Source organism: Heptranchias perlo, chromosome 23 (genome assembly GCF_035084215.1).
Source record: "Heptranchias perlo isolate sHepPer1 chromosome 23, sHepPer1.hap1, whole genome shotgun sequence".
NCBI lineage: Eukaryota > Metazoa > Chordata > Chondrichthyes > Hexanchiformes > Hexanchidae > Heptranchias > Heptranchias perlo.
The window spans coordinates 39,973,563-40,000,586 of NC_090347.1; the positions used below are offsets into that span (position 1 = coordinate 39,973,563).

General features: G+C 44.8%; 1 protein-coding gene across 1 annotated transcript in view; it reads right to left on the reverse strand.

Annotated features, from left to right (window-relative positions):
* The window catches only part of LOC137341324 (melanin-concentrating hormone receptor 1-like), a 44,012-nt gene extending 18,944 nt beyond the window's left edge, over positions 1-25,068 (reverse strand). The window contains exon 1 of the mRNA XM_068004450.1: positions 24,750-25,068. Within this exon, the coding sequence (XP_067860551.1) occupies positions 24,750-25,068 (319 nt within the window). The remainder of the gene's footprint in view (positions 1-24,749) is intronic.
* Positions 25,069-27,024: the final 1,956 nt, after the last annotated feature.

Here is a 27,024-nt window from a genome sequence, read left to right on the forward strand (position 1 = left end):
AATTAAACAGTGGTTTAGGAGAGTAAGCTGTTGAGGGGTATGAGAAACGCAGCTGTGTTTGGTATTTTACAGCAGTGGTCACTTGGACAACCGTGGTCCATTCCTCAGAAAAATGTAAACCAAAGGAAAGGAGAAAGGCAAGACGGGGAGAAAATGGCAGAAATCAAGTGGGAAAACTGAGAAAGTGCGAAATGTTCTAATAGTGAAGCACTATCAGAACAACTGGTCCTTATCAAAACCTGATTTCATTGTCTTGTTCCTTTTTCACCATTTCTTCCTCTTTCTATCTTTTGCACGTTTATCCTACTGCTTCACCCTCAGTCCTCTGCTCCTTCTGAGATTCGTGGTACAAACAGTCATAGTTTTCTTCTTTGTTATTTATTATCAAAGTTCACCCATTTCTATTCAGGGGTATCACCTGTCCATCAAACTGAAAAGTGCAGCTGGGTTTCCTCCTTGTTGGACTCACACCCCACAAATTCAATCATCAGCTCAGCACTTGCTCAGTTGGTAGCATTCTCGCCTTCTGAGTCATAAAGGTTGTGGGTTCAAGCCCCAATCCAGAGAATTGAGCACATAATCTAGGCTGATGCTCCATTACACTACTGAGGGAATGCTGCACTGTTGGAGGTGCTGTCTTTCACATGAGATGTTATACCAAGGTTCTATCTGCCCTCTCAGGTGTATATCAAAAGATCCCAAAGCACTACTTGAAGATAGAGCAAGAGAGTTCTCCTGATGTCCTGGCCAATATTTATCCCTTGACCAACATCACTAAAACAAATTGTTTGGTCATTGCTGTTTGTGGGATCTTGCTGTCTGCAAATTGGCTGCTGTGTTTTGTACATTACAACAGTGACTAAACTTCAAAAAGTATTTAATTGGCTGTAAAGCACTTTGGGGCATCCTGAGGCTGTGAAAGGTGCTATGTAAATGCAAGTCCATTCCTTCAAGTCTTTCTATCTGAATGTACCTGCACTAATACGTTTCAAGCTTAGTCACAGCACCCATGAACAAACTGTAAATAGAGCTGGGCATTAAACAAATCAGAATGTACAAGCAATGGCCGCTCATACTGTTCACACACCATTCTCAACCCCCCCCCCCATCCATTTTCTGATCGTGATCTCACATCTCATCTTGACAGGATACTTTGAGGATGAACTCCTGGAGTGTGTGCGAGATGGTTTTTTAGACCAGTACGTTAAGGAGCCAATCAGGGAACACGCTATCCTAGATTGGGTATTGTGCAATGAGAAGGGGTTAATTAATAATCTTGTTGGGGTCCTTTAGGGAAGAGTGACCATAACATGATAGAATTCTTCATTAAGATGGAAAGTTAAGGAGTCCAATCCGAAACTAGGGTCCTAAATATAAACAAAGGAAACTATGAAATTATGAGGAGTGAGTTGGCTATGATAGATTGGGAAGCTTCATTAAAAGGCTTGACGGTGCTAGGCAATGGCTAACATTTAAGGAACGAATGCATAAATTGCAATAATCATACATTCTTTTCTGGTGCAAAAACACAAAAGGAAATGCGGCCCAACCATGGCTAACAAAAGAAATTAAGGACAGTATTAGATCCTAAGAGGAGTCATATAAAGTTGCCAGAAAAAGTAACAAGCCTGAGGATTGGGAGCAGTTTGGAATTCAGCAAAAAAGGACCAGGATTAAGAAGGGAAAAATAGAGAATGAGAGTAAACTTGCAAGGAACATAAAAGTGGACTGCAAAAGCTTCTACAAGTATGTACAAAGAAAAAGATTAGTGAAGACAAATGTAGGTCCCTTACAGTCAGAAACAGGAGAATTTATAATGGGGAACAGGGAAATGGCAGAGCAATTAAACAAATACTTCCCAGAAATGCTAGGGAACCAAGGGATTAGTGAGAAGGAGGAATTAAAGGAAATTAGTATTAGTAAAAAAAATAGTGCTGGAGAAATTAATGGGACTGAAAGCTGATAAATCCCCAGGACCTGATAATCTGCATCCCAGAGTATTAAAAAAGGTAGCCATGGAAATAGTGGATGCATTAGTTGTCATCTTCCAAAATTCTATAGAATATGGAACAGTTCTGCAGATTGGAGGGTAGCAAATGTAACCCCACTATTTAAAAAAGGAGGGAGAGAGAAAACAGGGAACTACAGACTGGTTAGCCTAACATCAGTAATAGGGAAAATGCTAGAGTTTATTATAAAGGATGTGATAACAGGACATTTAGAAAATATCAATGGGATTAGACAAAGTCAACATGGATTTACGAAAGGGAAATCATGTTTGACAAACCGACTGAAGTTTTTTGAGGATGTAACTGGTAGAATAGATAAGGGAGAACCAGTGGATATGGTGTATTTGGATTTTCAGAAGGCCTTTGATAAAGTCCCACATAAAAGGTTAGTGTGCAAAATTAAAGCACATGGGATTGGTGGTAATATACTGGCATGGATTGAAAATTGGTTAACAGACAGGAAACAGAGATTAGGAATAAATGGGTCTTTTTCGGGGTGGCAGGCAGTGACTAGTGAGGTACCGCAGGGATCAGTGCTTGAGCCCCAGCTATTCACAATATATATCAATGATTTGGATGAGGGAACCAAATGTAATATTTCCAAGTTTACTGACAACATAAAACTAGGTGGGATCGTGAGTTGTGAGGAGAATGCAAAGAGGCTTCAAGGCGATTTAGACAAGTTGAGTGAGTGGGCAAATACATAGCAGATGCAGTATAATGTGGATAAATGTGAAGTTATCCACTGTGGAAGGGAAAACAGAAAGGCAGAGTATTATTTAAATGGTGATAGATTGGGAAATGTTGATGTACAAAGGGACCTGGGTGTCCTTGTACACCAGTCACTGAAAGCAAACATGCAGGTGCAGCAAGCAGTTAGGAAGGCAAATGGTATGTTGGCCTTCATTGCAAGAGGATTCGAGTAAGGATGTCTTACTGCAGTTATACAGGGCCTTGGTAAGACCACACCTGGAGTATTGTGTGCAGTTTTGGTCTCTTTATCTAAGAAAGGATATACTTGCCATAGAGGGAGTGCAGCGAAGGTTCACCAGACTGATTCCTGGGATGGCAGGTCTGTCGTATGAGGAGAGATTGGGTCGACTAGGCCTGTATTCACTAGAGTTTAGAAGAATGAGAGGGGATCTCATTGAAACATATAAAATTCTGACAGGGCTAGACAGACTGGATGCAGGGAGGATGTTTCCCCTGGCTGGGGGGTCCAGAATGAGGGGTCACAGTCTCAGGATACGGGGTAGGACATTTAGGATTGAGATGAGGAGAAATTTCTTCACTGAGGGTGGTGAACCTGTGGAATTCTCTACCACAGAAGGCTGTGGAGGCCAAGTCACTGAATATATTTAAGGAGGAGCTGGATAGATTTCTAGTCACAAAAGGCATCAAGGGGTATGGGGAGAGAGCGGGAATATGGTATTGAGATAGAGGATCGGCCACGATCATATTGAATGGCGGTGCAGGCTCGAAGGGCCGAATGGCCTACGCCTGCTCCTATTATCTATGTTTCTATGTTTCTACCTGAGAAATAGAACGGCCTTTTTTGGGACCAGAGGACAGTCCGCAAATAAAGTTCAGGTCCAAGTGCCTGGACATGGATTGAGCAAATCAGTGCTGGTTCAGAAACACAAGGGCCCTGGGAGGGTGTGAGGGAATCTCATGACTTGAGGACAGCCACCAAGATAATACAGAACTGGAATCTGAAACGCTTTATCACATGCTGTATTCACATGTTTCAGTGTGATAGCTTGAGGTATTGTAGTTGTCATCGGAAGCCACACTTAGCTCTTTCATGTCACAGGTATAATTACGCGCTGATGTACTAATAAAGGGAGAATTTTTTTGAAAGGGTCTCATTATCTTTACATTGTCACAACAGCACAACCAAGCCTATGCAAGGTTAGTGACATTTTGCTGTCAATCCTACCAAAAATGTTGTCATACCACCATTACAGAGAAAAGCTATGTTTTATAATTGAGTCCACACTGAGACCAAAGTGGGTGGTGGGAGGGACAACACAATGAAACCCCTGACAACATTTGAACAAAGGATGATGATCATCGACACCAAGCCAGTCAAAAGTACTCCTCTTCAGAAGCTGGGAGGGAGGCACACTCCAATTAAGATGTACCAAATTGAAGCAGAGGAAGATATAGGGCTATGGGGAGAGAGTGGGGAACAGGAGTTGTTTTCCATTGCTTTAGCAAAGAGCTGGCATAGATGCAATGGGCTGAATGGCCTCTTTTTTAATTCATTCATGGGATGTGGCCGTCGCTGGCAAGGCCAGCATTTATTGCCCAACCTTTTTGAATCGTAGCAGTGTGTGTGGTGAAGGTTCTCCCACAGTGCTGTTTGGTAGGGAGTTCCAGGATTTTGACCCAGCGATGATGAAGAAACGGCGATATATTTCCAAGTCGGGATGGTGTGTGACGTGGAGGGAAACGTGCAGGTGGTTGTGTTCCCATGCACCTGCTGCCCTTGTCCTTCTAGGTGGTAGAGGTCGCAGGTTTGGAAGGTGCTGTCGAAGAAGCCTTGGCGAGTTGCTGCAGTGCATCCTGTGGATGGTACACACTGCAGCCACTGTGCGCCGGTGGTGAAGGGAGTGAATGTTTAGGGTGGTGGATGGGGTGCCAATCAAGCGGGCTGCTTTGTCCTGGATGATGTCAAGCTTCTTGAGTGTTGTTGGAGCTGCACTCATCCAGGCAAGTGGAGAGTATTCCATCACACTCCTGACTTGTGCCTTGTAGATGGTGGAAAGGCTTTGGGGAGTCAGGAGATGAGTCACTCGCCGCAAAACACCCAGCCTCTGACCTGCTCTTGTAGCCACAGTATTTATGTGGCTGGTCCAGTTAAGTTTCTGGTCAATGGTGACCCCCAGGATGTTGATGGTGGGGGATTCGACGATGGTAATGCCATTGAATGTCAAGGGGAGGTGGTTACACTCTCTCTTGTTGGAGATGGTCATTGCCTGGCACTTGTCTGGTGCGAATGTTACTTGCCACTTATCAGCCCAAGCCTGGATGTTGTCCAGGTCTTGCTGCATGCAGGCAAGGGCTGCTTGATTACCTGAGGGGTTGCGAATGGAACTGAACACTGTGCAATCATCAGTGAACATCCCCACTTCTGACCTTATGATGGAGGGGAGTCCATTGATGAAGCAGTTGAAGATGGTTGGGCCTAAGACACTGCCCTGAGGAACTCCTGCAGCGATGTCCTGGGGCTGAGATAATTGACCTCCAACAACCACTACCATCTTCCTTTGTGCTAGGTATGACTCTAGCCACCGGAGAGATTTCCCCCTGATTCCCATTGACTTCAATTTTACTAGGGCTCCTTGGTGCCACACTCAGTCAAATGCTGCCTTGATGTCAAAGGCAGTCACTCTCACCTCACCTCTGGAACTCAGCTCTTTTGTCCATGTTTGGACCAAGGCTGTAATGAGGTCTGGAGCCGAGTGGTCCAGGCCGAACCCAAACTGAGCATCGGTGAGCAGGTTATTGGTGAGTAAGTGCCGCTTGATAACACTGTCGACGACACTTTCCGCCACTTTTCTGATGATTGAGAGTAAACTGATGGGGCAGTAACTGGCTGGGCTGGATTTGTCCTGCTTTTTGTGGACAGGACTTACCTGAGTAATTTTCCACTTTGTCAGGTATATACCAGTGTTGTAGCTGTACTGGAACAGCTGTAAAATTCTTTGGTTCTAAATTGATAGTTCTTCTCTTGATTGCAGAGGCAACATGAATGGGCCTACAGTGTCATACCCGGGACAAGAGTTTTTCAGATCATCACTTTCAAAAGCAATGATGAATTGGAGAAGTGCACTCATGTATTTATTAATATACAATCTGTTCTATTTACAGATCATGGTGAAGGAACCAGCAGAAACCAGAACAGCTCCATACATCAGAGGGTCTGATGACACAACTTAAACCAAATATCAGCTCAGAAACTAGTATTTAGGGATTCTCAAGAAGCGAGGGAGAGGAGAAAGCACTGAATGTGGCACGACACAGTGGTGTGGAAGAGATAAAAGAAGTGGAAACTGGTCAGAAGCCAGTAAGTGTAGGGCAGGCGGCTATCGTACCAACTGCCCCAGCTCAGGGCACTTGGGATGGAGGGCTCAGACATCCTGCATTCCAAAAGAGACAAATTAAACAGATCAACTTTGTAGGGAAGCCCCTTGACTCCTTTCCTGTGATGAAGAGAATCAGCCATGATCATATTGAATGGCAGAGCAGGCTCGAAGGGCTGAATGGCCTCCTCCTGCTCCTGTTTTTTATTTTTCTATGGATCCATGGTTGTCTAATGCGGAGTTTGCTTTTGGTAAGACTCCAGCTCTATTCGCAACTACTGCATGAAATCCATTGAGTAGCTCCAGGCATCCAGCAGGCAAGGATTCGGCAATGAATTTCACTTCCTGGTTCTCACAGCGTGGCTTGCTTCAAGCTGATTGGGTGAGGGGCCTTCGAGCTCCTTTCACCACTCACACAGCCCGGGAGAGAACGCTGATGTTATTTGAACTCGCAGTTGCTGCCAAAAAGAGTGGGTGAACTTAGTGGGTGAATTTAAATCTAACGAGCGGCGATCACTGCTGGTTCTATATGTGTATTGCGATTGAGTGTAGGGTTCTCCCAAGATGTCAACAGCTAACCTTCCTCTTCAAACAGTTTGGTCTCATCGGAGTGCTTCAGTATGAATGAATCATGTGTGCTCCCAGGGTAGCGTCAGGATTTTGAGCCGTAGGTCACAAACCAACTGCATGTTGAGTGAGTGGAACTCCAAGATTATGAGCAGACACAACATGCATGGAACCGGGAATGCCCTGAACTTCGAAGAAGGGAGCCAGCTTCTAGAAGCCAAGCCATCCTTGTTGCTCCTGCTGGTGGATCATCACTAACTATAGGGACTGGTGCCATCCAAGGAGGATGTTTCCCCTGGCTGGGGAGTCTAGAACCAGGGGTCACAGTCTCAGAATAAAGGGCAGGCCATTTAGGACTGAGATGAGGAGAAATTTCTTCACTCAGATGGTGGTGAATCTTTGGAATTCTCTACCCCAGAGGGCTGTGGAGGCTCAGTCACTGAGTACATTCAAAACAGAGATTGATAGATTTCTAGATATTAAAGGCATCAAGGGATATGGAGATGGTGCAGAAAAATGGCGTTGAGGTAAAAGATCAGCCATGACCTTGTTGAATGATGGAGCAGGCTGGAGGGGCCAGATGGCCTACTCCTGCTCCTATTTCTCATGTTCTTATGTTCTGGTAAAGGGCTTCTATCACATTGTGAACTCAATCGTTACTGCTCACACCTGATTCTGTTCAAGTCCCTGGTGGGTGTCCAAAAGGTAACGAGTGCTACTTCTCTTGCTGATCATCTCACACCAAGTGGCACAAGCTCACCGACAGCTTCTTTGCTCAGCCTGAGCCTTATCAGAAACCTGCTCCTTAGTCAGCTCCAGGTATCAGGATCCCAAACAAGGAAGACACATTAACCCAGATTAATGATTAGATCTGGCATAGACCTGTCTGACTCTTCAAATGGCCAGGTTAGAGCAGTTATGGTTCCACCAATCACAGTAACAGCATCGCCACTCCCAAAAAAGCTTCTAAATTGTAAAGCAATGATGCCAAAATGGAAGCATTTCATCCAATAGTGTCACAACCGCCACTTCAACCCACCAGGGTGCGATGTGCCTGTAATTGGATGAGAGAGTCACTCTGAGCTCTCTCAGAGGCTTCCTTTCTGCTGCTTCTGCCCCTCGCACACCTTGGACAGTTATAATGATAGGAAACCTTGATGCCCAGGATTATGGACAATGTTCCTTGTTTATTTGAATGCCTCTACATGGGGCATGAATTTGTTTCTAAGCAAACTGAAGTCTATACCTCCTGAACCCATGAGTTCCTGTAATCGTAAATTTCTGTCTTACTAGCTCTCAAATTGGCGTGAAGAGGTAATGACTGAATGTGTTAGTGAAAGACAAACTGAACTTTGTTTGATGTGCGGAGTGGGCAGTTCTTCAGTTACATCCGTCCTTTTTAACCTAGTTATTACTGAGTTTCACCTCAGGAAATCACATTTTTTGCAATCAGCTCCTAGTTCTTGCAGGTCAGGTATAGCGTAGCAGGGTAAAACTCTGTGCCTTACTGCCAAGTTCAGAACAGTGCCACCCTACTGCACCAAAGTGACATTTTCAAAATCTCACACCAGCCGTCCTGTGGCACTTAGTGTTACATTCGGGAGATGTTCTGTGCTGTGGTGATACGCCCGCTGGGCTGTGACTCTCATAAGGATAAAGGAGACTTTTTCATCCCATCCGCCTGGGCTGCATTGAATCACAGATCACAGAAGTGAAAGGCCAGTGCCTAACCCAATCATCCTCCTTGAAACATTTAGTTGGAAAGTTCTGAATTTGTGGGGGCATCGAAATCCTATCTCTCTCTTTTCCGGAGAGTGGCTCCTTTTAATTCTCCTCAGTGTGCGGAAGCTTGGTGTCGATACTCCAGAGATAGAGCCCTCACAATGAATAGGATCAATTTATAAAATGGACTTTCAAAAACATCTTGCATCAAAAGATTCAATTGCTGGGGTTTGTGCTTTTGATATTTGTCTGTCATCTATAGATTTTTTTTTGAAAGACAAAGAACCGTGCCTTGTTATATAAGTGAAAGCATGGAGCTGCTCTTTCTCTCTCAAAGTAGCCTGAAAAATAATTTGCTGCATATTGATGAAACATCAATGAGAAAGTGCATGGCACTTCAATCCAGCACGGACTGCATTACATTCTGAGTAGCACCTGAGCATTGCTTTGTAGGGGAAACTAAATATAAAGGGATCACTTTTCTTTTTGTGTGTCAGTGGATCCTATGCTCGTCAAGGTAAGGAACATGAGTTCCGCAGAATGGACCATTTTGTATTTCATGCAGCTGCTTTAGTCTGCCCTAACCCATTCCACAGCCCGTGAAGAAAGGAAACCTTCAGCCCATCTGTCTGGAGCAATTTTGTCCCAAATCCCAGAGATGGAAGCCTCGGGAGTAAATTTTAACCATCAGGCCGCCGACCGGCGTCCGTTTTGAGGGCCGGGGCCTCATTGTCGTGCTGCCATTGGGCAGTGGGCAGTGGGCAGGTCCTCTTCAGCTGCACCGCCAGCTAAAACCGGGCGGAGCCTGCGCGGCGCAAAGCAGCAATTTAGATATTAAAATGGCCACCCGCCTGACACAGGTGGGAGCTGCGGCTGCCCAGCGGTAGGTAGGACCTTCCTGGGATGGCGTCGGCAAGATCGGGAGCGGGAATGGGATTAGTACGTTTTTCTCTTCGCCACGATTTTCAGGGTGTCACCACCTCCCCATTTTCACAAGGCGAAAATCTCCCACGGCGGCGGCGCGGGAAATTCCCGGCCTGTATCTTTATTTTCTGATACACAGAAGCAAGAAAAGTTCTCACGTACGGCTGGACTGTATGCTTAACTTCCCCGAAGGCTCTGCTAGTTAAGTTGGTAAGTAGCTGAATGATATAGGTCAGGAACGTCTCAGGTTTGACCCCTAGTCTTTTTTGAAAATTCATGCTTCAGGGGATTTACAGGATCACTCTCTGTCCTCTCGGTGAACAGGATTTCTAATGCAGCAGTTATTGGGATGTATTGGGCATTTAGTTCCCTTTTATCTTCTTCTTGATCATCAGTACCTTCCAGCATCTCAGGATATGCGAGTGCCAATGGAATCGTGTCATTAGGTAAGTCCTGTTATTTATCTTTTTTTTATTCGTTCATGGGATATTGGTGTCACTGGCGAGGCCGGCATTTATTGCCCATCCCTAATTGCTCTTGAGAAGATGGTGGTGAGCCGCCTTCTTGAACCGCTGCAGTCTGTGTGGTGAAGGTTCTCACACAATGCTGCTAGGAAGGGAGTTCCAGGATTTTGACCCAGCGACGATGAAGGAACGGCAATATATTTCCAAGTGTGTGTGACTTGGAGGGGAACATGCAGGTGGTGTTGTTCCCATGTACCTGCTGCTCTTGTCCTTCTAGCTGGTAGAGGTCGCGGGTTTGGGAGGTGCTGTCGAAGAAGCCTTGGCGAGTTGCTGCAGTGCATCCTGTGGAAGGTACACACTGCAGCCATGGTGCGCCGGTGGTGAAGGGAATGAATGTTTAGGGTGCCAATCAAACGGGCTGCTTTGTCCTGGATGGTGTCGAGCTTCTTGAGTGTTGTTGGAGCTGCACTCATCCAGGCAAGTGGAGAGTATTGCATCACACTCCTGACTTGTGCCTTGTAGATGGTGGAAAGGCTTTGGGGAGTCAGGAGGTGAGTTACTCACCGCAGAATACCCATTCTATTCATTCTTAGGATGTGGGGGTTGCTGGCAAGGCTGGCATTCATTGCCCATCCCCATGATGTAACTGAGTGACTTGCTGGGCCACTTCAGAGGGCAATTAAGAGTCAATCACATTGGTGTGAGACTGGAGTCACATATAAGCCAGACTGGGTAAGGTTTCCTTCCCAAAAGAATATTAGTGAACCAATTAGATTTTTATGACAATCAGACAGTTTGATGGTCACTTGTACTGATACCAGTTTTTTAGTTCCGGATTTCTTTTTAAACTGAATTCAATTCTCAAACTGTTATGGGATATGAACTCACTCTTCAGCTAGATTACTAGCCCAGTAACATAACCACTAAACTACCATACCCCTCTTGTTATCTTGGCCCAATCGTCATCATAGTGCAGCCAGATACTTATTAGCACACTTTAGGTGTCAGCCTTGGCTCTGTGGTAGCTCTAACGCCTCTGAGTTGGAAGGTTGTAGGTTGCACTGTTGGAGGTCCCAGGTAGTATACAGAAAAAGTAACTGGCAGTATACAGAAAAAGTTCAACACAACCCTTTAAATATTTTTTTTTGATGCCCCAAGGTTGCACTTTGGATCAGAAATCTGCTGCTCGTTAATTGAAGGCCTCCAGCTTCAATCCCTTTATTAATTGTCCAAGTGACAGGCGCTCATCGTTACCCATCAGCAGCTTGTGCGGGAGATCACGCTGATAATTGGCTTTAAATAGGCCCTGATTCACGGGCTGAGCTTTCCACATTTTGTTGAGACGAGGGCAAGAGACGGCATTTCAATTTTCTCATCACACAAAATGACAGACTTAGCTTCAAGATGAGCTGGTCAATTGTCTGTCAGCAGAATTTCTGATTCTTCTCAATATTGAGCAGAAAATACATTCAAGGTCCTGTCAGCATCAAGAAACAGAGTTAGCAGGGTCATGTTTCGGGTTGAGTATCAAGTCTATTACCTGGTTAAAGTTATTATAAAAAACTTTTTTTACACAGCGAGTGGTTGTAATTTGGAATGCACTGCCTGAGGGGGTACGAACTTACAAACATATAAATTAACAGCAGGAGTAGGCCATTCAGTCCCTCAAGCCTGCTCTGTCATTTGATAAGATCATGGCTGATCTGATTGTGACCTCAACCCTACTTTCCCGTCTACCTACTATAACCTTTGACTCCCTTGTTAATCAGGAATCAATCCAACTCAGCTTTAAAAATATTCAATGACCCTGCCTCCACCGCTCTCTGGGGAAGGGAGTTCCACAGACTCACGAACCTCTGAGAGAAAAAAATTCTCCTCATCTCCGTCTTAAATGGGAGACCCCTTATTTTTAAACTGTGGCCCCTAGTTCTAGTCTCTCCCACAAGAGGAAACATCCTCTCATCATCTACCCCTTCTAGTCTCCTCAGAATCTTATATGTTTCAATAAGATCACCTCTCATTCTTCTAAACTCCAATGTATACAGGCCCAACTTATCCAATCTTTCCTCATAAGATAACCCCCTCATCCCATGAATCAGTTGAGTGAACCTTCTCTGAACCGCCTCCAAAGCAATTATGTCCTTTCTTAAATAAGGAGACCAAAACTGCACACAGTATTCTAGATGTGGTCTCACCAATGCCCTGTACAACTGTAGCAAAACATCTCTACTTTTATATTCCATTCCCCTTGCAATAAATGACAACATTCCATTTGCTTTACTAATCACTTGCTGTACCTGTGTACTGACTTTTTGTGATTCATGTACTAGGACACCCAGATCCCTCTGTACCTCAGAGTTCTGCAATCTCTCTCCATTTAAATAATATACTGCTTTTCTATTCCTCCTGCCAAAGTGGACAAGTTCACATTTTCCCACATTATACTCCATCTGCCAAATTTTTGCCCACTTGCTTAACCTATCTATATCCCTTTCCAGACTCCTTATGTCCTCTTCACAACTTACTTTCCTACCTACCTTTGTGTCATCAGCAAATTTAGTAACCATACATTCGGTCCCTTCATCCAAGTCATTGATATAGATTGTAAATAGTTGAGGCCCAAGCACTGATCCCTGTGGCACTCCACTTGTTACATCTTGCCAATCTGAAAATGACCCACTTATGCCGACTCTCTGTTTCCTTTATCCATGCTAATATATTACCCCATACACCATGAGCTCTTATTTTGTGTAGTAGCCTTTGATTGGCACCTTTTCAAATGCCTTCTGGAAATCCAAGTGCACCACATCCACAGGATCCCCTTTATCCACTTTGCTTGTTACTTCCTCAAAGAACTCTAATAAATTAGTCAAACGCGATTTCCCTTTCACAAAGTGTTGACTCTGCCTGATCGCATTGAGATTTTCTAAGTGCCCTGCTATAACCCTCCTTAATAACAGATTCTAGCATTTTCCCTATGACAGATGTTAAGCTAACTGGCCTGTAGTTGCCTGCTTTCTGTCTCCCTCCTTTCTTGAATAGAGGAGTTACATTCGCTATTTACCAATCTGATGGGACCCTTCCAGAATCTAGGGAATTTTGGAAAATTAATACCAATGCATCTACTATCCCTGCAGCCACTTCTTTTAAGACCCTTTTAAGGGTGGTGGAGGCAGATTCAATCGTGGCTTTCAAAAGGGAATTGGATAAGTACTTGAAGGGAAAAAATTTGCAGGGATACAGGGATAGGGCGGGGGAGTGAGACTAGCTGGATTGCTCTTGCAGAGAGCCTGCACGGACTCGACAGGCCCAATGGCCTCCTTCTGTGCTGTAACCTTGCTATGATTATATGGTTCTATGATTATAAAGACATACAATCCCTTTGATCAGGTGGCAGATTAATTGATGTAAAGAGTTCAGTCTCATACTGTGAATCGTTGAATACGGCCATTTTTGTTGAGCTGGCTGTAGTCTTTTCTCCTGATTGGTCAACAGTCTTCTCTTTTCCTTCTGGCTAACGTCTGGCACATAATTATACAGTTACACTATACTTTTACCAACTGATAGCTGTGTCAGCCGTGGCTCAGTCAGTAGCACTCTTGCCTCTGAGTTATAAGGTTGTGGGTTTGAGTTCCACTCCAGAGACTTGAGTGCATAATCCAGGCTGATACTCCAGTGCAGTACTGAGGGAGTGCTGCACTGTTGGAGGTGTTGTCTTTCACATAAGACGCTAAACTGAGACCCCGTCTGCTCTCTTAGGTGGACATAAAAGATCCCATGGTGCTATTTTGAAGAAGGGCAGGGGTGTTCTCCCCAGTGTCCTGGCCAATAATCATCCCTCAACCAATATCACTAAAAAAACAGATTATCTGGTCATTATCACATTGTTGTTTGTGGGAGCTTGCTGTGTGCAAATTGCCTACCGCGTTATAACAGTGACTACACTTCGAAAAATACTTCATTGGCTGTAAAGCTCTTTGGGACATCCTGAGGTCATGAAAAGGGCTATATAAATGCAAATTTTTTCTTACAGTACTTTTTGCGATACTATATCTATGGGTCACTTTGTCTCAACTGCTAACATTTTCGATGCTGACTCAGAAGGTCAGGGAGGAACTGTGTGGTGTAGTGGGTTACACTCTGACCTTTCACCTCTTGGACTTTGGTTAAACTCCAGTCTGGGCTGATCGAATGATATACTCCTTTTTTTCCTGGCTGTAAGAGGCCTACGTGAAATGAGTTTGGACAAGCACAGCCTAATTCCTAGTGGACATGCACAAAACTATCCCTAATTGGCAATCTTACACAGAGAAGTTGTTACAAGTTTTGGATCTTGCCTTAGATATTCTCTTGGGTATGTTTGGTCATTTCTGTAAGCAGCCTGAGTTTCTTACATTCAGGGGTGCGTCTATACTGCCCAATATCAAACTACATGAGAGCATAACCCAGGGGTGGAACAGTAGAACTCTAGTGATCTGAACTGGAAACTGTGTCTCTCTCATGTGCCCTTCTTTTCAAAGGTGGACTAAGAAACACTTGATGAAATTAGGTCAGGTATGAGCTGCTCGTCTGCTTTATTTTACAGATAGCAAATGGCCATACAGAGCAACAGTCAAAGCAAAATTTACTTAACCCAAACTCGCTTCTCTTCTCAAAACCTTGCACGCTGTCCCTTTCGAGGGCTGACTTATTTGCTTTTGACCTTCCTTTTACGCTGGACAACTTCTAATCACAAGGCCTGATCCCCTTACTTTTTTAGCTTCCAGCTCCACCAAAAATCTGTGTCTTGCAGGAACCACCCAACTATCTCCAATCATGGGTTTTCCCTTTTCCATTAATTCTGAGGCCTGGTGTGGTGAAGGAGGCACTGTCCTGTAGTTGGGCTGGAAGCACACTGTCGTGGCAGAGTAGAGGGAGCGTCATTCTGCATCTAGCCCAAGCTGCACTGCCCTGTGAGGGTTTGATGCTACACGACCACCATTCCATTCCTCATCACCACGATCCCTCACAAATCATGAGAACAAAACTCAGCATTTAAAAGTACAACTCACATTGCAATTGAACATATCTTTGACATATCGAAGATGCACTTGCAATGTCTCAACAGGATCCACTGAGAACAGCTTGCAAAATATTTCCAATGTACTGATGTTCCAATCAGCGAGTCACAGGGAAGACCACCTGATCTAGTCATGAGGGGCGTTGCCCAGTAGATAAGCAAAGAACTGAAAGGTTCTTTAATTCAGTCACAGTAACATTCAGGAAGGTTACTCCTGATGTTCAAACGGCACAAAGATTCTAAGGCGTAAACTTCGCAAGCAATATTTACACACTGAACAAGCATGATATGGAGAGGACTGGTAAGAACTAATTGGGCCATTTTCCAAACGTGTGATTATTAAGAAAGCCATTTTGCCGGCGGTAACAACAACAACAACAACGTGCATTTATACAGCGCCTTTAACATAGCAAAACGTCCCAAGGCACTTCACAGGGGCGTTAGGAAGTGTCCAGTCATGATGCTTCAGGTGTCATGTGTGTGGGGCAGGCTTGATGGGCCAGCTGGACTTTTCCTGCCCATCATTTTCGTATGTTCCTATGAATTTCATAGGAAGAACAACTGAGGGGATTAATTGCTTTCAGGACTCGAGTGTCCCTCCTAAATCTCCACAGCCTTGTTGGTGACAGGTAGCATTTTTTTAGTTATCTTTTTGAATGCCGCAGAAGTATATCCTTACAGCAGTCCCTTGCCCTGCATGGGTTGAAATGATTCCGTTTCTTCCTGTGCAACTTAGATTTAATAGAGGTGTCCAAAATAATAAGCGATTTTGATAGAGTAAATAAGGAGAAATTGTTTCCACTGGCAGGAGGATCGATAACCAAAGGGTTTAAGATAATTGGCAAAAAAGCCACAGGGAGATAAGGAGAATTTTTTTTTACACAGCGAGTTGTTATGATCTGGAATGCACTGCCTGAAAGGATGGTAGAAGCAGATTCAACAGTAACTTTCAAAAGGGAATTGGTTATGCTGTATACTTAAAAAGGAAAAATTTGCAGGGCTATGGGGAAAGAGTAGGGGAGTAGGACTAATTGGATTGCTCTTTCAGAGAGCCGGCACAAGCACGATGGGCTGAATGGCCTCCTTCTGTGCTGCATGATTCTATGACACTAACTTTTGTTCCCTCTTTGCTGTTTTTTGGGTTCTCTGTATTGCCAAACATGACAGCAGGCTGATTCAGAAACCCCTCCACTGTGTGTCTCACCTCTCCGATCATGGAATCATTTATAGAGGCCAAACCAGAACACTCCCGAATTAGTGAAAGGCTCATTTTAATCATTGCAAGAACCACTTCATCTCATGCTTAACTAATCACTAGCGTTTAATTATTTAATTGCTACCACTAGCAAAAGGCCAGTCAGAAAGAGTGAGCTTGTAATTATCCAGCACCTTTCATGGCCTCAGTATGTCCCAAAGTGCTTCACAGTCAATCAATTACTTCAAAAGTGCAGTCACTGTTCTTTTGTAGGCAAGTGCAGTAGCCAATTTGTGCACAGCAGGATCCCACGAACAGCAAATGAGGTGAATAATCAGAAGGATACGCTGATAGGGTTAGATGAAGTAGGGTGAGAGTAGTCTCATGTGGAGCATAAACACCAGCATAGACCAGTTGGGCCGAATGGCCTGTTTCTGCGCTGTAAATTCTATGTAATTTCCTTTCGTGGTGTTAAGTGGGGGATAAATGTTGAGTCGGGTAACACCCTGCTCCTCTTCAAATAGTGCAATGGGTTCTTTTATATCCACCTGAACAGGTAGGTTGGGCCTTGATTTGACATCTCATCCAAAAGACGGCACCGCTGACAACGCAGCACCCTCTCGGTAGGGCACTGAAATGTCAGCCTCAGGTCCTGGAGTGGGGCTTGACCCTATGACCTTCTCCGAGATGAGAGTGCTACCAACTGAGCCAAGCTGACACCTTGCTACATTACAACAGTGACTACACTTCAAAAAGTACTTGATTGGCTGTAAAGCGCTTTGGGACGTCCTGAGGTCGTGAAAGGCGCTATATAAATGCAAGTTCTTTCTTGCTTTCTTTACCTAAGGAAAATCCAATCCATGGCTGTTGGATAAACTGGTGTCAGAAAACATTTTCACTGAAAGGTGTTACCGTTTTTGTTTAGCCCTGTCTACGTTAACAAAGCACTCAACAGCGACAACTGTAAAACAAAGAAAGATCTGTCCTAGATTTTACCCGCTGGAGCAATAAGCAGTGTCAGGAATTGTCCTGTGACAATAACAGGCAAGCCACAGACTTCCATTGAATTGAGACTGTGTGAGTTTTCATTTGCCTTCAAGGGGCATATCATTAAGATGGAGATGCCTATTTATCCTTTAGATAATTGAAAACCTACAAAGCAGATTTACTGTTGAAACACCAATCTCACATGGAGTGACGCACGACAGCTAGCTGGGCTCTTTGTCCGTGGGGAATTAGGTTTTATTTTAATTGCAATGAATTTTTCGGTCTCATTTGTTGCCCTTTACTGAAGCAGAAAATCATTGAATAAAATGAATTGATATTTAGTGCAAACTTTCCAAAGGCAGGGACTCTGTGTGTGCGTTGCTGGGAGAATAAGCTGAACCTTCACAATCTTCCCAATGCTTTTATTCAGTTTTGTTTTTGAAGAGTTCTTCAGGGATTAGTGTCTCTCTCTCTCTTATAGCGGGAAGATTGTAAGTGCAGTGTTAAAGAACACGTTTAATGGGAAGTCCCGCAAGGCCTCGTGCTCACACGCAGCCCGCACGTGTTAGAAAAATGGCAGCAGCGCAGACGTAATTTTCCAACATGCGCAGGCTGCCTCCGAGTAGGGTTGCCAAACCTCCAGGATTGCCCTGGAGTCCCTAGGAATTGAAGATTAATCTCCAGGACACTGCTGCAAGCAAAACCCGGGAGAGAAATCATTGGGGCATTAAAAAAAATGGTGTGTTTGTTTCATTTTCTTTGAATACTTTTGTTTATTAATTATAGAAATATTGGAGATGGGAGTGAAAGGCTGTTTTACTGGACGGGGTGGTTGGAGGTGGGAGGTTATATGATGAAACCTCCAGGAATATATCCAACCAGAGTTGGCAACCCTACGTGCGAGGCTCTGCCAGCTCCTCTGGGCCTAACAGAATTATAACATTTATGATTTTGCTACGAGTAGCGACTAGAGGGAATCTTTTCCTTGAAGAGTTAATGGCCTTACTGTTGATTGTGCTTAAACAGCCACCAACCAAACAGGATACATTCCGAATTCTACAATTTCCTGCAATATTGAGTTTGATATCGGAAATTTCAGAAAAATTGCTAATCATGACCTGAGCACAAAATCTAGGCTGATACTCCAGTGCAGTACTGAGGGAGTGCTGCATTGTTGGAGGTGCCGTCTTTCGGATGAGACGTAAAACCGAGGCCCCGTCTGCCCTCTCGGGTGAATGTAAAAGATCACATGGTGCTATTTCGAAGAAGAGCAGGGGAGATCTCCCTGGTGTATTGGCCATTATTTATCCCTCAACCAACATCGATAAAACTGATTATCCGGTCATTTATCTCATTATGCTTGTAGGTCCTTGCTGTGCGCAAATTGACTGCCACGTTTCCTACATTACAACAGTGACTACATTTCAAAAGTACCTCATTGGCTGTAAAGCACTTTGAGATATCCTGAGGTCAGGAAAGGCGCTATATAAATGCAAGTTCTTTCTTTCTTTTTTTCTTTCTTGCTGACTTCATTATCTCTCAAGCAATTAGTGAGATGCTTAACTAGTGTAAGAGTTGTAATATAGGGCTGGTCCACCAATGCCTTGATTTTAAAATTCTCATCCTCGTATTCAAATCCCTCCATTGTCTTCCTATCTCTGAAACCTCCTCCAGCCCTACAACCCTCCGAGAACTCTGCGTTCCTCCAACTCTGGCCTCTTGTGCATCCCCCACTTCCTTCGCCCCACTATTAGCGGCCATGTCTTCAGCCGTCTAGGCCCTAAGCTCTGGAATTCCCTCCCTAAACCTCTCTGCCTCTCTACCTCTCTCTCCTCCTTTAAGAGGGTCCTTAAAACCTATCTCTTTGACCAAGCATTTGGTTACCTGTCCTAATATCGCCTTCATTTGGCTCGGAGTCAATTTTTGTCTCATAACGCTCCTGTGAAGCGCCTTGGGACTTTTTACTACATTAAAGGCGTTACATAAATGCAAGTTATTGTTGTTTATCTTTCATTTCCTTCACTTTTCTCACTTCCTCATCTGAAGTTGATGATGGGTTGGTTTAGTGGCTGCCAGCAACCTTCTCTTACCTCCCCCAAGTTGTCATTATGCATGGTAGGCAATTCAACCATGTAGGGCATCAATGTTGAACCCAATCTTGCTTTCATGCAGCATTCAAACACATGTTCATCCAGCAGATGTCAACAGATTGTGATCGGCAGTGAGAACTGTAGCTTTTTGCCCTCCCTGGTCCATGATTCTGAAGCCAAATTTAGAACGTTCACCGCTACCCCGACTAAGATTGGCCAACTCAATACAGATCAAGAAGGAACAAAGCTGGGATCTTCCTGATTTGCAGGGTTCAGCATGACACCACACAGTGCATTTATCCACTGAGCAATCAGGGGAACTGCTGCCTCACTGTTAACAAAGGTAATTGTCATGGAGACCATCATGGAGGTCGGGCTATCCCAGCATCCGCAGCTATAGGGAAAGTCCCCTATTAAATCTATAAGCCTTATGGAAAGAAAGAACCTGCATTTATATAGTGCCTTTCACAATCTCAGGACATTCCAAAGCGCTTTACAACTAATTAAGTACTTTTGAAGTGTGGTCACTGTAGGAAGCGTGGCAGCCAATTTGCGCACAGCAAGATCCAACAAACAGCAATGAGATGATGACCAGATAGTCTGCTCTAGTGAGGTTGGTTGAGGGATGCATATTGGCCAGGATACCAGGGAGAACTCCCCAGCTCTTCTTTGAAGAATGCCGTTGGATCTACCTGAGAGGGCAGACGGGGCCTCGGTTTAATGTCTCATCCGAAAGACGACACCTCCGACAGTACTGCGCTCCCTCAGCTCAAGTCTCTCAGGTAGGACTTGAACCCACAATCTTCTAACTCAGAGGCGAGAGCGCTTCCACTGAGCCACAGCTGACACACAATTAATAGGGAGCTTTCACTAATACTATAGCAAATGGGCTAACCCTGTCTCCATAGCTCTCCTTTGCTTAGTCTCACTTTTGAAATCCCACTGTTGGTGGTCTGTGAAGAGAAGTATAAAGGTAGACATTTTTAAAAAGCAAGAAACGAAAAGAAGAGAAGTAAAATGGATGAAAGAGAGGTAGAGGAAAGGAGGGTATATTAATGCGATTGAGACATCTGAACACCGTTTGCTAATTTTAGCTATGTTTATGTATTTAGCAGCTTTCACAACCTCAGGGTGTCGCAAAGCACTTTACAGCCAATGAAGTACTTTTGAAGTGTAGTCACTGTTGTAATTTAATACAAAAGTCACCTCAGGTTTATGATTATCGACTGCAATCCTCACATCTAGGCTTTGTCTAGTGTTGACAGGCGCTGCTAAAGTGACTGTTTCCAGCATCTTGCTTTCACTCCAATAGCCCTAATTTCTGGATCCCCAACACAACAGACCTGATCCATGGTCATTTTCAAGAGCGTTGTGCTGTGAAGAGCCTATGAGTGGAGCACCATCTAGTGGACGATCGCTGAGCAGCAGAACTGAGCGAGACCAACAAATCATCATGAGATCAGTAAAGGTCCCCGAAGGAGGAATCATAATGAATTGCCTGGCTGTTGAAGAGTCATTAATCAACTGAGATGTTAGTCGTTAGCGGTCTCCGCTGTTATGTTTGCAGGCAAATAGATCATTGCACCAATAGATTATTTTCAGGCTTCGATAAAATCTAAATTGATATTAAAATAATTCTAACCAATAATAAAGTAATAGACTGGAAAGGAAGGAGATTTACTAATATATTAATAACATTACTCTTTGGGGTTGCAGAGGTGCTAAGGTGACAGGACTGGTGATAGACGGTTCAGACTAAGTGGCAGGCTCAGTGTGGGTAATTTTCAGCTTTAATGGCCGGAGGGTAATTAGCAGAGTGGATCCCCCACCCGGTGTAGAACCCGTCACTGAAATCAATGGGGTAAAGATCAGGTGGGTTCTATACCGGGCGAGGGATTCATTCCACCAGATTACCTCCCTCTCCACACTGGCGGTGAAGGTGAATATAATCCCCCAGTGAAGGAAGGAAAGAAATATATATATTGGCCAGGACACTGGAAGAACTCCTCTGCTCTTCTTTGAATAGTGCCATGGGACCTTTTACGTGTTACCTGAGAGAGCACACAGGGCTTCAGTTTAACGGCTCATCCGAAAGACAGCACCTCCGACAGTGCAGTGCTCCCTCGGTACTGCACTTTCGTTCTCAAGTCTCTGGAGCACGCCTCGAAGCCACAACCTTCTAACTCAGGGCCAAGAGTGCTACCAACTGAGCCACAACGGACACATACTGACACATACCATATGTGGTAAACCTGAATAATGATACCTGCGCCAAGTAGACCCACAGTGCTCCAGGACACTACTGATGGTTGACCAGCCAGATTGGCTCATTATCGGGACCTGTGGTGGCAGATTTTTCACTGGAGACCGAGATCCTTCCCATTCCGTTCCAAAATGACCATTAAAGCCTGTGGCCTAATAGACTGGACAGTTGGTTAATAATTTTTGTGCAGATTTCGAGGTCCCTACAGTTGCCTCTTGCCTAAACTCTCAGGGCTTCAATATGTGGGATATATCCCTACAGCGAGAAATGTGTGGTCTGTATTGGGACAAACAGAAAATCTTACCTGTGCGGGTTTCTCAGTGGATTGGTTTGGAGACGGTGAAGGCTAGCAATGGGTTTCCGTTTGTGTCAGACATCCAACTGACCAAAGAAACAAAATTGTATTAAGATCAACAAAAAATGTATTTTGATCTCTGATTCTAATAACTATTCAGAATGATACCAGGGCTTAGAGGGTTAAATTATGAGGACAGATTGCATAAATGTGGCTTGTATCCCCTTGAGTATAGAAGGTTGAGGGGTGATCTGATCGAGGTGTTTAAAATGTTAAAATGGTTCAATAGAGTAGATACAGAGAAACTGTTTCCACTGGTGGGGGAATCCAGAACAAGGGGACATAATCTTAACATTGGAGCTCGGTCATTCAGGAGCGAAATCATGAAGCATTTTTTTACACAAAGAATTGTGGAAATCTGGAACTCTGTCCCCCGAAAGGCTGTGGATGCTGGGGGTCAATTGGAGCTTTCAAGACTGAGATTTCTGTTGGGTAAGGGTATCGAGTGATATGGAGCAAGGGCGGGAAGATGGTGTTGAGGTGCAGATTAACCATGATCTAATTGAACGACGGAACAGGCTCAAGGGTTGAATGGCCTACTCCTCTTCCTAATCACCTCAGAGTTAGAAGGTTGTTGGTTCCGGTCCAAGGTTTGAGCACGTCATCTGGGCTGGCACTTTGAGGCCTTAAGCTGAGGATACGACCGCCTGTTCAGGTGAAGGTAAAAGATCCCTGGGCTATTTTAACTCCTGGGTCTCATTTGCATCCAGCCAACCTGCTGCCTGCCCAAAACGTAAGGAAAGAGGCTGCCGGCTGGCTTCGGGTCGATCAAAATCGCGGGCCCTGGGGGGGCCACCCACCGGCACCGAGGTACACCATAGTGGGGGGGGGAATTGGAGGAGGCCCAGACTTTCCTTGTGAAGCCCAAAGGATCACTCCTGGCACCACTAAGGAAACGATTTTTTACTTACTTTAAGAGGGCCCCACTCAGTAGGCCGTTAAAATGCCATCGGGACCTACTGTAATCATAGGACCCCGATTTGCATATATTAATGGGCTCCAGCCTGCGTCAATCAGGCACCTCGGACGCCTAAAAAAGGGCCCAGTTAAGATGGTGGCGGACGGGAATCGAGCGGGAAGGTGGCGGCAAGTCTTTGCACGGTTATTTTAATCGCGTGCTCGCCTGTTCCCGCCTGGCGAGGTGGGTTAGCGTTCCCTCTCAATGTGTATGTTTGCTTTGATAAATAGGCAAAAGGGAGCTGGTATTGCAGACTTGAGCGTAATTTAGTTCCTGGCTATTGAAATGTTGGTGGAGTTTAGCAAAATGATGAGAGTTTTAAAATACTTTTCCACAACACACCACAAGATGTCAGTAGGATTCCCAAGCAAGTTAGTTAATAAAGAAAGACTTGCATTTATATAGCGCCTTTCACGACCTCAGGACTTCCCAAAGCGCATTACAGCCAATGAAGTACTTTTTTGAAGTGTAATTACTATGGTAATTTAGAAAAGACGGCAGCTTGTATGCACACAGCAAGATAACACAAACAACAATGTAATAATGACCAGACAATCTGATTTTGGTTGAAGGATAAATATTGGCCAAGTGATTGGCAAAAGAACCAAAGGCAACATGAGCAAAAGCTTTTTTACACAGCGAGTAGTTATGATCTGGAATGTGCTGCCTGAAAGGGCGGTGGAAGCAGATTCAATCGTGGCTCTCAAAAAGGAATTGGATAAATACTTGAAGGGAAATGATTTGCAGGGCTACGGGGAAAGAGCGGGGGAATGGGACTAACTGGATTGCTCTTACAAAGAGCCGGCACAGTTCTCGATGGGTCGAATGGCCTCTTTCTGTGCAGTAACCATTCTATGATTCTAGGACGCCAGGAGAACGCCTCAGCTCTTCTTCAAAATAGTGCCGCGTGATCATTTACATCCACCTGAGATAGCAGACAGGGCTTCGGATTAACATCTCATCCGAAAAACAACACCTCCAACAGTGCAGCACTCCCTCAGTACTGCACCAGTTATGTGCTCAAGTCTCTGGAGTTGAACCCACAATCTTCTGACTCAGAGGTGAGAGTGCTACCGACTGAGCCACGGCTGACATTGTAAGGTAATTAAGGTACTTGATCCCAGAGGAGGCAGAATGGCTCCTTTTGGACCTGAAGACTTTAATTTGGTGTTCAGCCCAGAAGGGTCTGGGAGCACCTCAGGCAGGGGGGCTGTGGGGCGTTCTGCCTGGTGAGGCCTGATTGGCTTGGGTACCGCTGGAGGACCCTTATAGGGGCTGGTGCCCCGCCCCGACCATGCGAATGACTCCTGTCGCTGGGGTTTGGGACGGAGCCTCCGGCCTAGGTGTTGGGGGAGGGGTGTTCCCCTCAGTTGCATTTCCACCAGCGGAGTGGCTCCCGGAGGAATTGCACATCGGTGGAAATAGCCCCAGCATCTCAAGTCTTTCCTCACACCTATATTAAAGTTTGTTTCAGGTTCGTCGTGTGTGAGCTGAAAACCGAACCAAGCCACCAGTACAAGAATTACATAGAATTTACAGCACAGAAACAGGCCATTCGGCCCAACTGGTCTGTGCCGGTGTTTATGCTCCACTCGAGCTTCCACCCACCCCTCTTCATCTAACCCTTTCAGCATCTCCTTCTATTCCTTTCTGCCTCATTTACTTATCTAGCTTCCCCTTAAATACATCTACACTATCTGTCTCAACTACTCCATGCGAGTTTCACATTCTCACCACTCTCAGGGTAAAGAAGTTTCTGCTGAATTCCTTTTTGGGTTTGTTAGTGACTATCTTATATTTATGGCCCTTAGTTTTGGACTCCCCCACAAGTGGAATCACCTTCAAGGCACCTGGAACTGCGCTAACGGTCAAAAAAAATTGAGCAAGCTGTTTTTGCCTGTTTACCCTGACATGGGCCTCATAGTTTCTAGAAGGTGTAAATGTTAAAGTTGAAACAAAGGCATTAAATTGATCCTGATTGGTGAATTGGTAAATGCCCCCCACACCCTCCCGATGTAGTACTGAGCCACACAGACCAGGTAGGTGCCAGGTGAGATTCATGAGTTACCTAACAGTTGGCACGCTACAATTGCCCTCAGTACCAAGGAAATATGCCAGGGACCCCAGCTCGATTGCTTAAAAACGCATGGGTCTGAACAGCAGCTGAGGATGCGACTGCGTTTAGCGGTGGCGCTCCCCCCATGGTCGAATAACTTGCCAACTGTCGCCGTACAGGTTCGCACGCGAAGAATGGTCGCTTGGCAAGGCGCAGAGGCTGCCTGGTTCCCGTGTGACTGTTCCCCATCCTGGGGGCTAGCGCCCACATCAGACGGGAAAGCAGCTAACAAGACGATGGCGTTTCTGCCACGAATCTCTGGGCAGCACATTTTCCGGAAGGTGGGAATGCGATTCGGGGCAGGATATCTTTGGGTAAGATTCCAACCGGGCATGAGGGCGAATGCTAAAGACTAACAAGGAAAAAGTGACTGTTGGTGGCATCTGACATGGCCAGATGGGACTCCTCCGCCTTTAACTGAAGGACACAGGGCTCCATCTGTTGACAACAGCCATCACGACAGATCACACGTTTTCATGTGACATCATTCTATCGAGGGCCAGCAGAAACGTTAATGTTTTGCCGTCTGATTAATTGCAACAAAAAAAAATAACAATTTCCCGCAGAGTTAATTGCATTCTCACTATGATAGCGTGGACTTTTTTTTAATCTGTGGACAGAGAAGCCTAAGGCCTAATCACGTTAACCCCATGATACTTACAGAGCTTCTGTAACCAACCAATCACTTTGCAGGTGTTAGCCAACTTATTTCCCAGTGCCTCCCTGGGAGAACCTTCTCCCCTCCCTAGCTATTATTGAAGCAGGTGTCCTTGATCCTTATGATAGGCCTGCCCCTCCCACTCCCACTCTAAAAGTCAGCAGAGGGTTAAACCCGAGCCTGCGTGCCTTCTGGCAAACAGAAAGTCTTACTGAACAGACCTATTTCATTTTGTCACAATCCTTCCATTAGTTGTGGCAAATCTTCCCGGATTGAGTTATCAAACAAATATAGGAGCATTATAAACAGCAGCAGGCCTCTCAGCCCCTCAAGCCTGTTCCCCTATTCAAACAGATCATGGCTGATCTGTACCTCGACTCTATTTACCTACCTTTGCTCCCTTGATTCCCTTACCTAACAAAAATCTATCGATCTCAGACTTGAAAGTTCCAATAGTCCCCCAGCATCCTCAATCTTTTGGGGGAGAGAGTTCCAGATTTCCACTACCCTTTGCATGAAAAAGTGCTTCCTGATTTCACTCCTGAACGGCCTAGGTCTAATTTTAAGATTATGTCCCCTTGTTCTTGATTCCCCCACCAGAGGAAATAGTTTCTCCGTATCTACCCTATTAAATCGTTTTAACATTTTACACACCTCGATCAGATCACCCCTCAATCTCCTATCATCAAATAGATTATCATCACCTTTACATCAAAAGAGACCCACAGTCTTTCTATTAACAAACCCAGGCAGGCTTCTGTACAAAACCAGATAGATTTGGGATCCCCCATACCCCAATTCCCAAGATTTTTTGGGATGCTTTTGGAAGAACGCGCAATAAGCACAGATTGACTGTAAATTTACAAGACACTGTTTAGGTTCCAATTCCAACAGTCTATGATGCCTCAAACTGATGTGGGATCATTAGAGCAGGATCTAGATGAAGTTTATTCGGTTGTTCAGGAGTTCCACGTGAAGGAGTTATACACTTATCTTCCCTTCGATGTCCAAACCAGCTACCTCACTGCATCTGCCACAAAGCATGGAGTGAAAGAAGCACACACAAAGTATGAAACGACAGTATGTAATCCAAAAGTATTTTTACCCGTGAGCTCTTTCTGGCACAGCTTTATTTTGGCCTATTTTGCTCACAGTGCATACAGTAGCATTCACTATGATACAGTAAGCCTTGGTGTACAACATGGTTTATGGGTCCCTTTCTAAGAGAGAAACTATATAAAACATTCTCTCTGTAACGCCTCATCCACTGTATCATGTCCATCATTGTAACTATCCTCTTGAGACCTCTAATGTAATGTACATTGCTTGTGGCTCCCTCATTAATAGAGAGAAACGACATAAAACACCTTGTCTGGAGACCCTCTGTCTCGTTAACACAAATTGTCTTGAAAGCTCCAATCGTCCCAATATCCAAAGCCTTTTGGGGAAGAGAATTCCACATTTCTACTTTGCGTGAAAAAGTGCTTCCTGATTTCACTCCTGAATGGCTTGGCTCTAATTTTAAGATTATTCCCCTTTGTTCTTGATTCCCCCACCAGAGGAAATAGC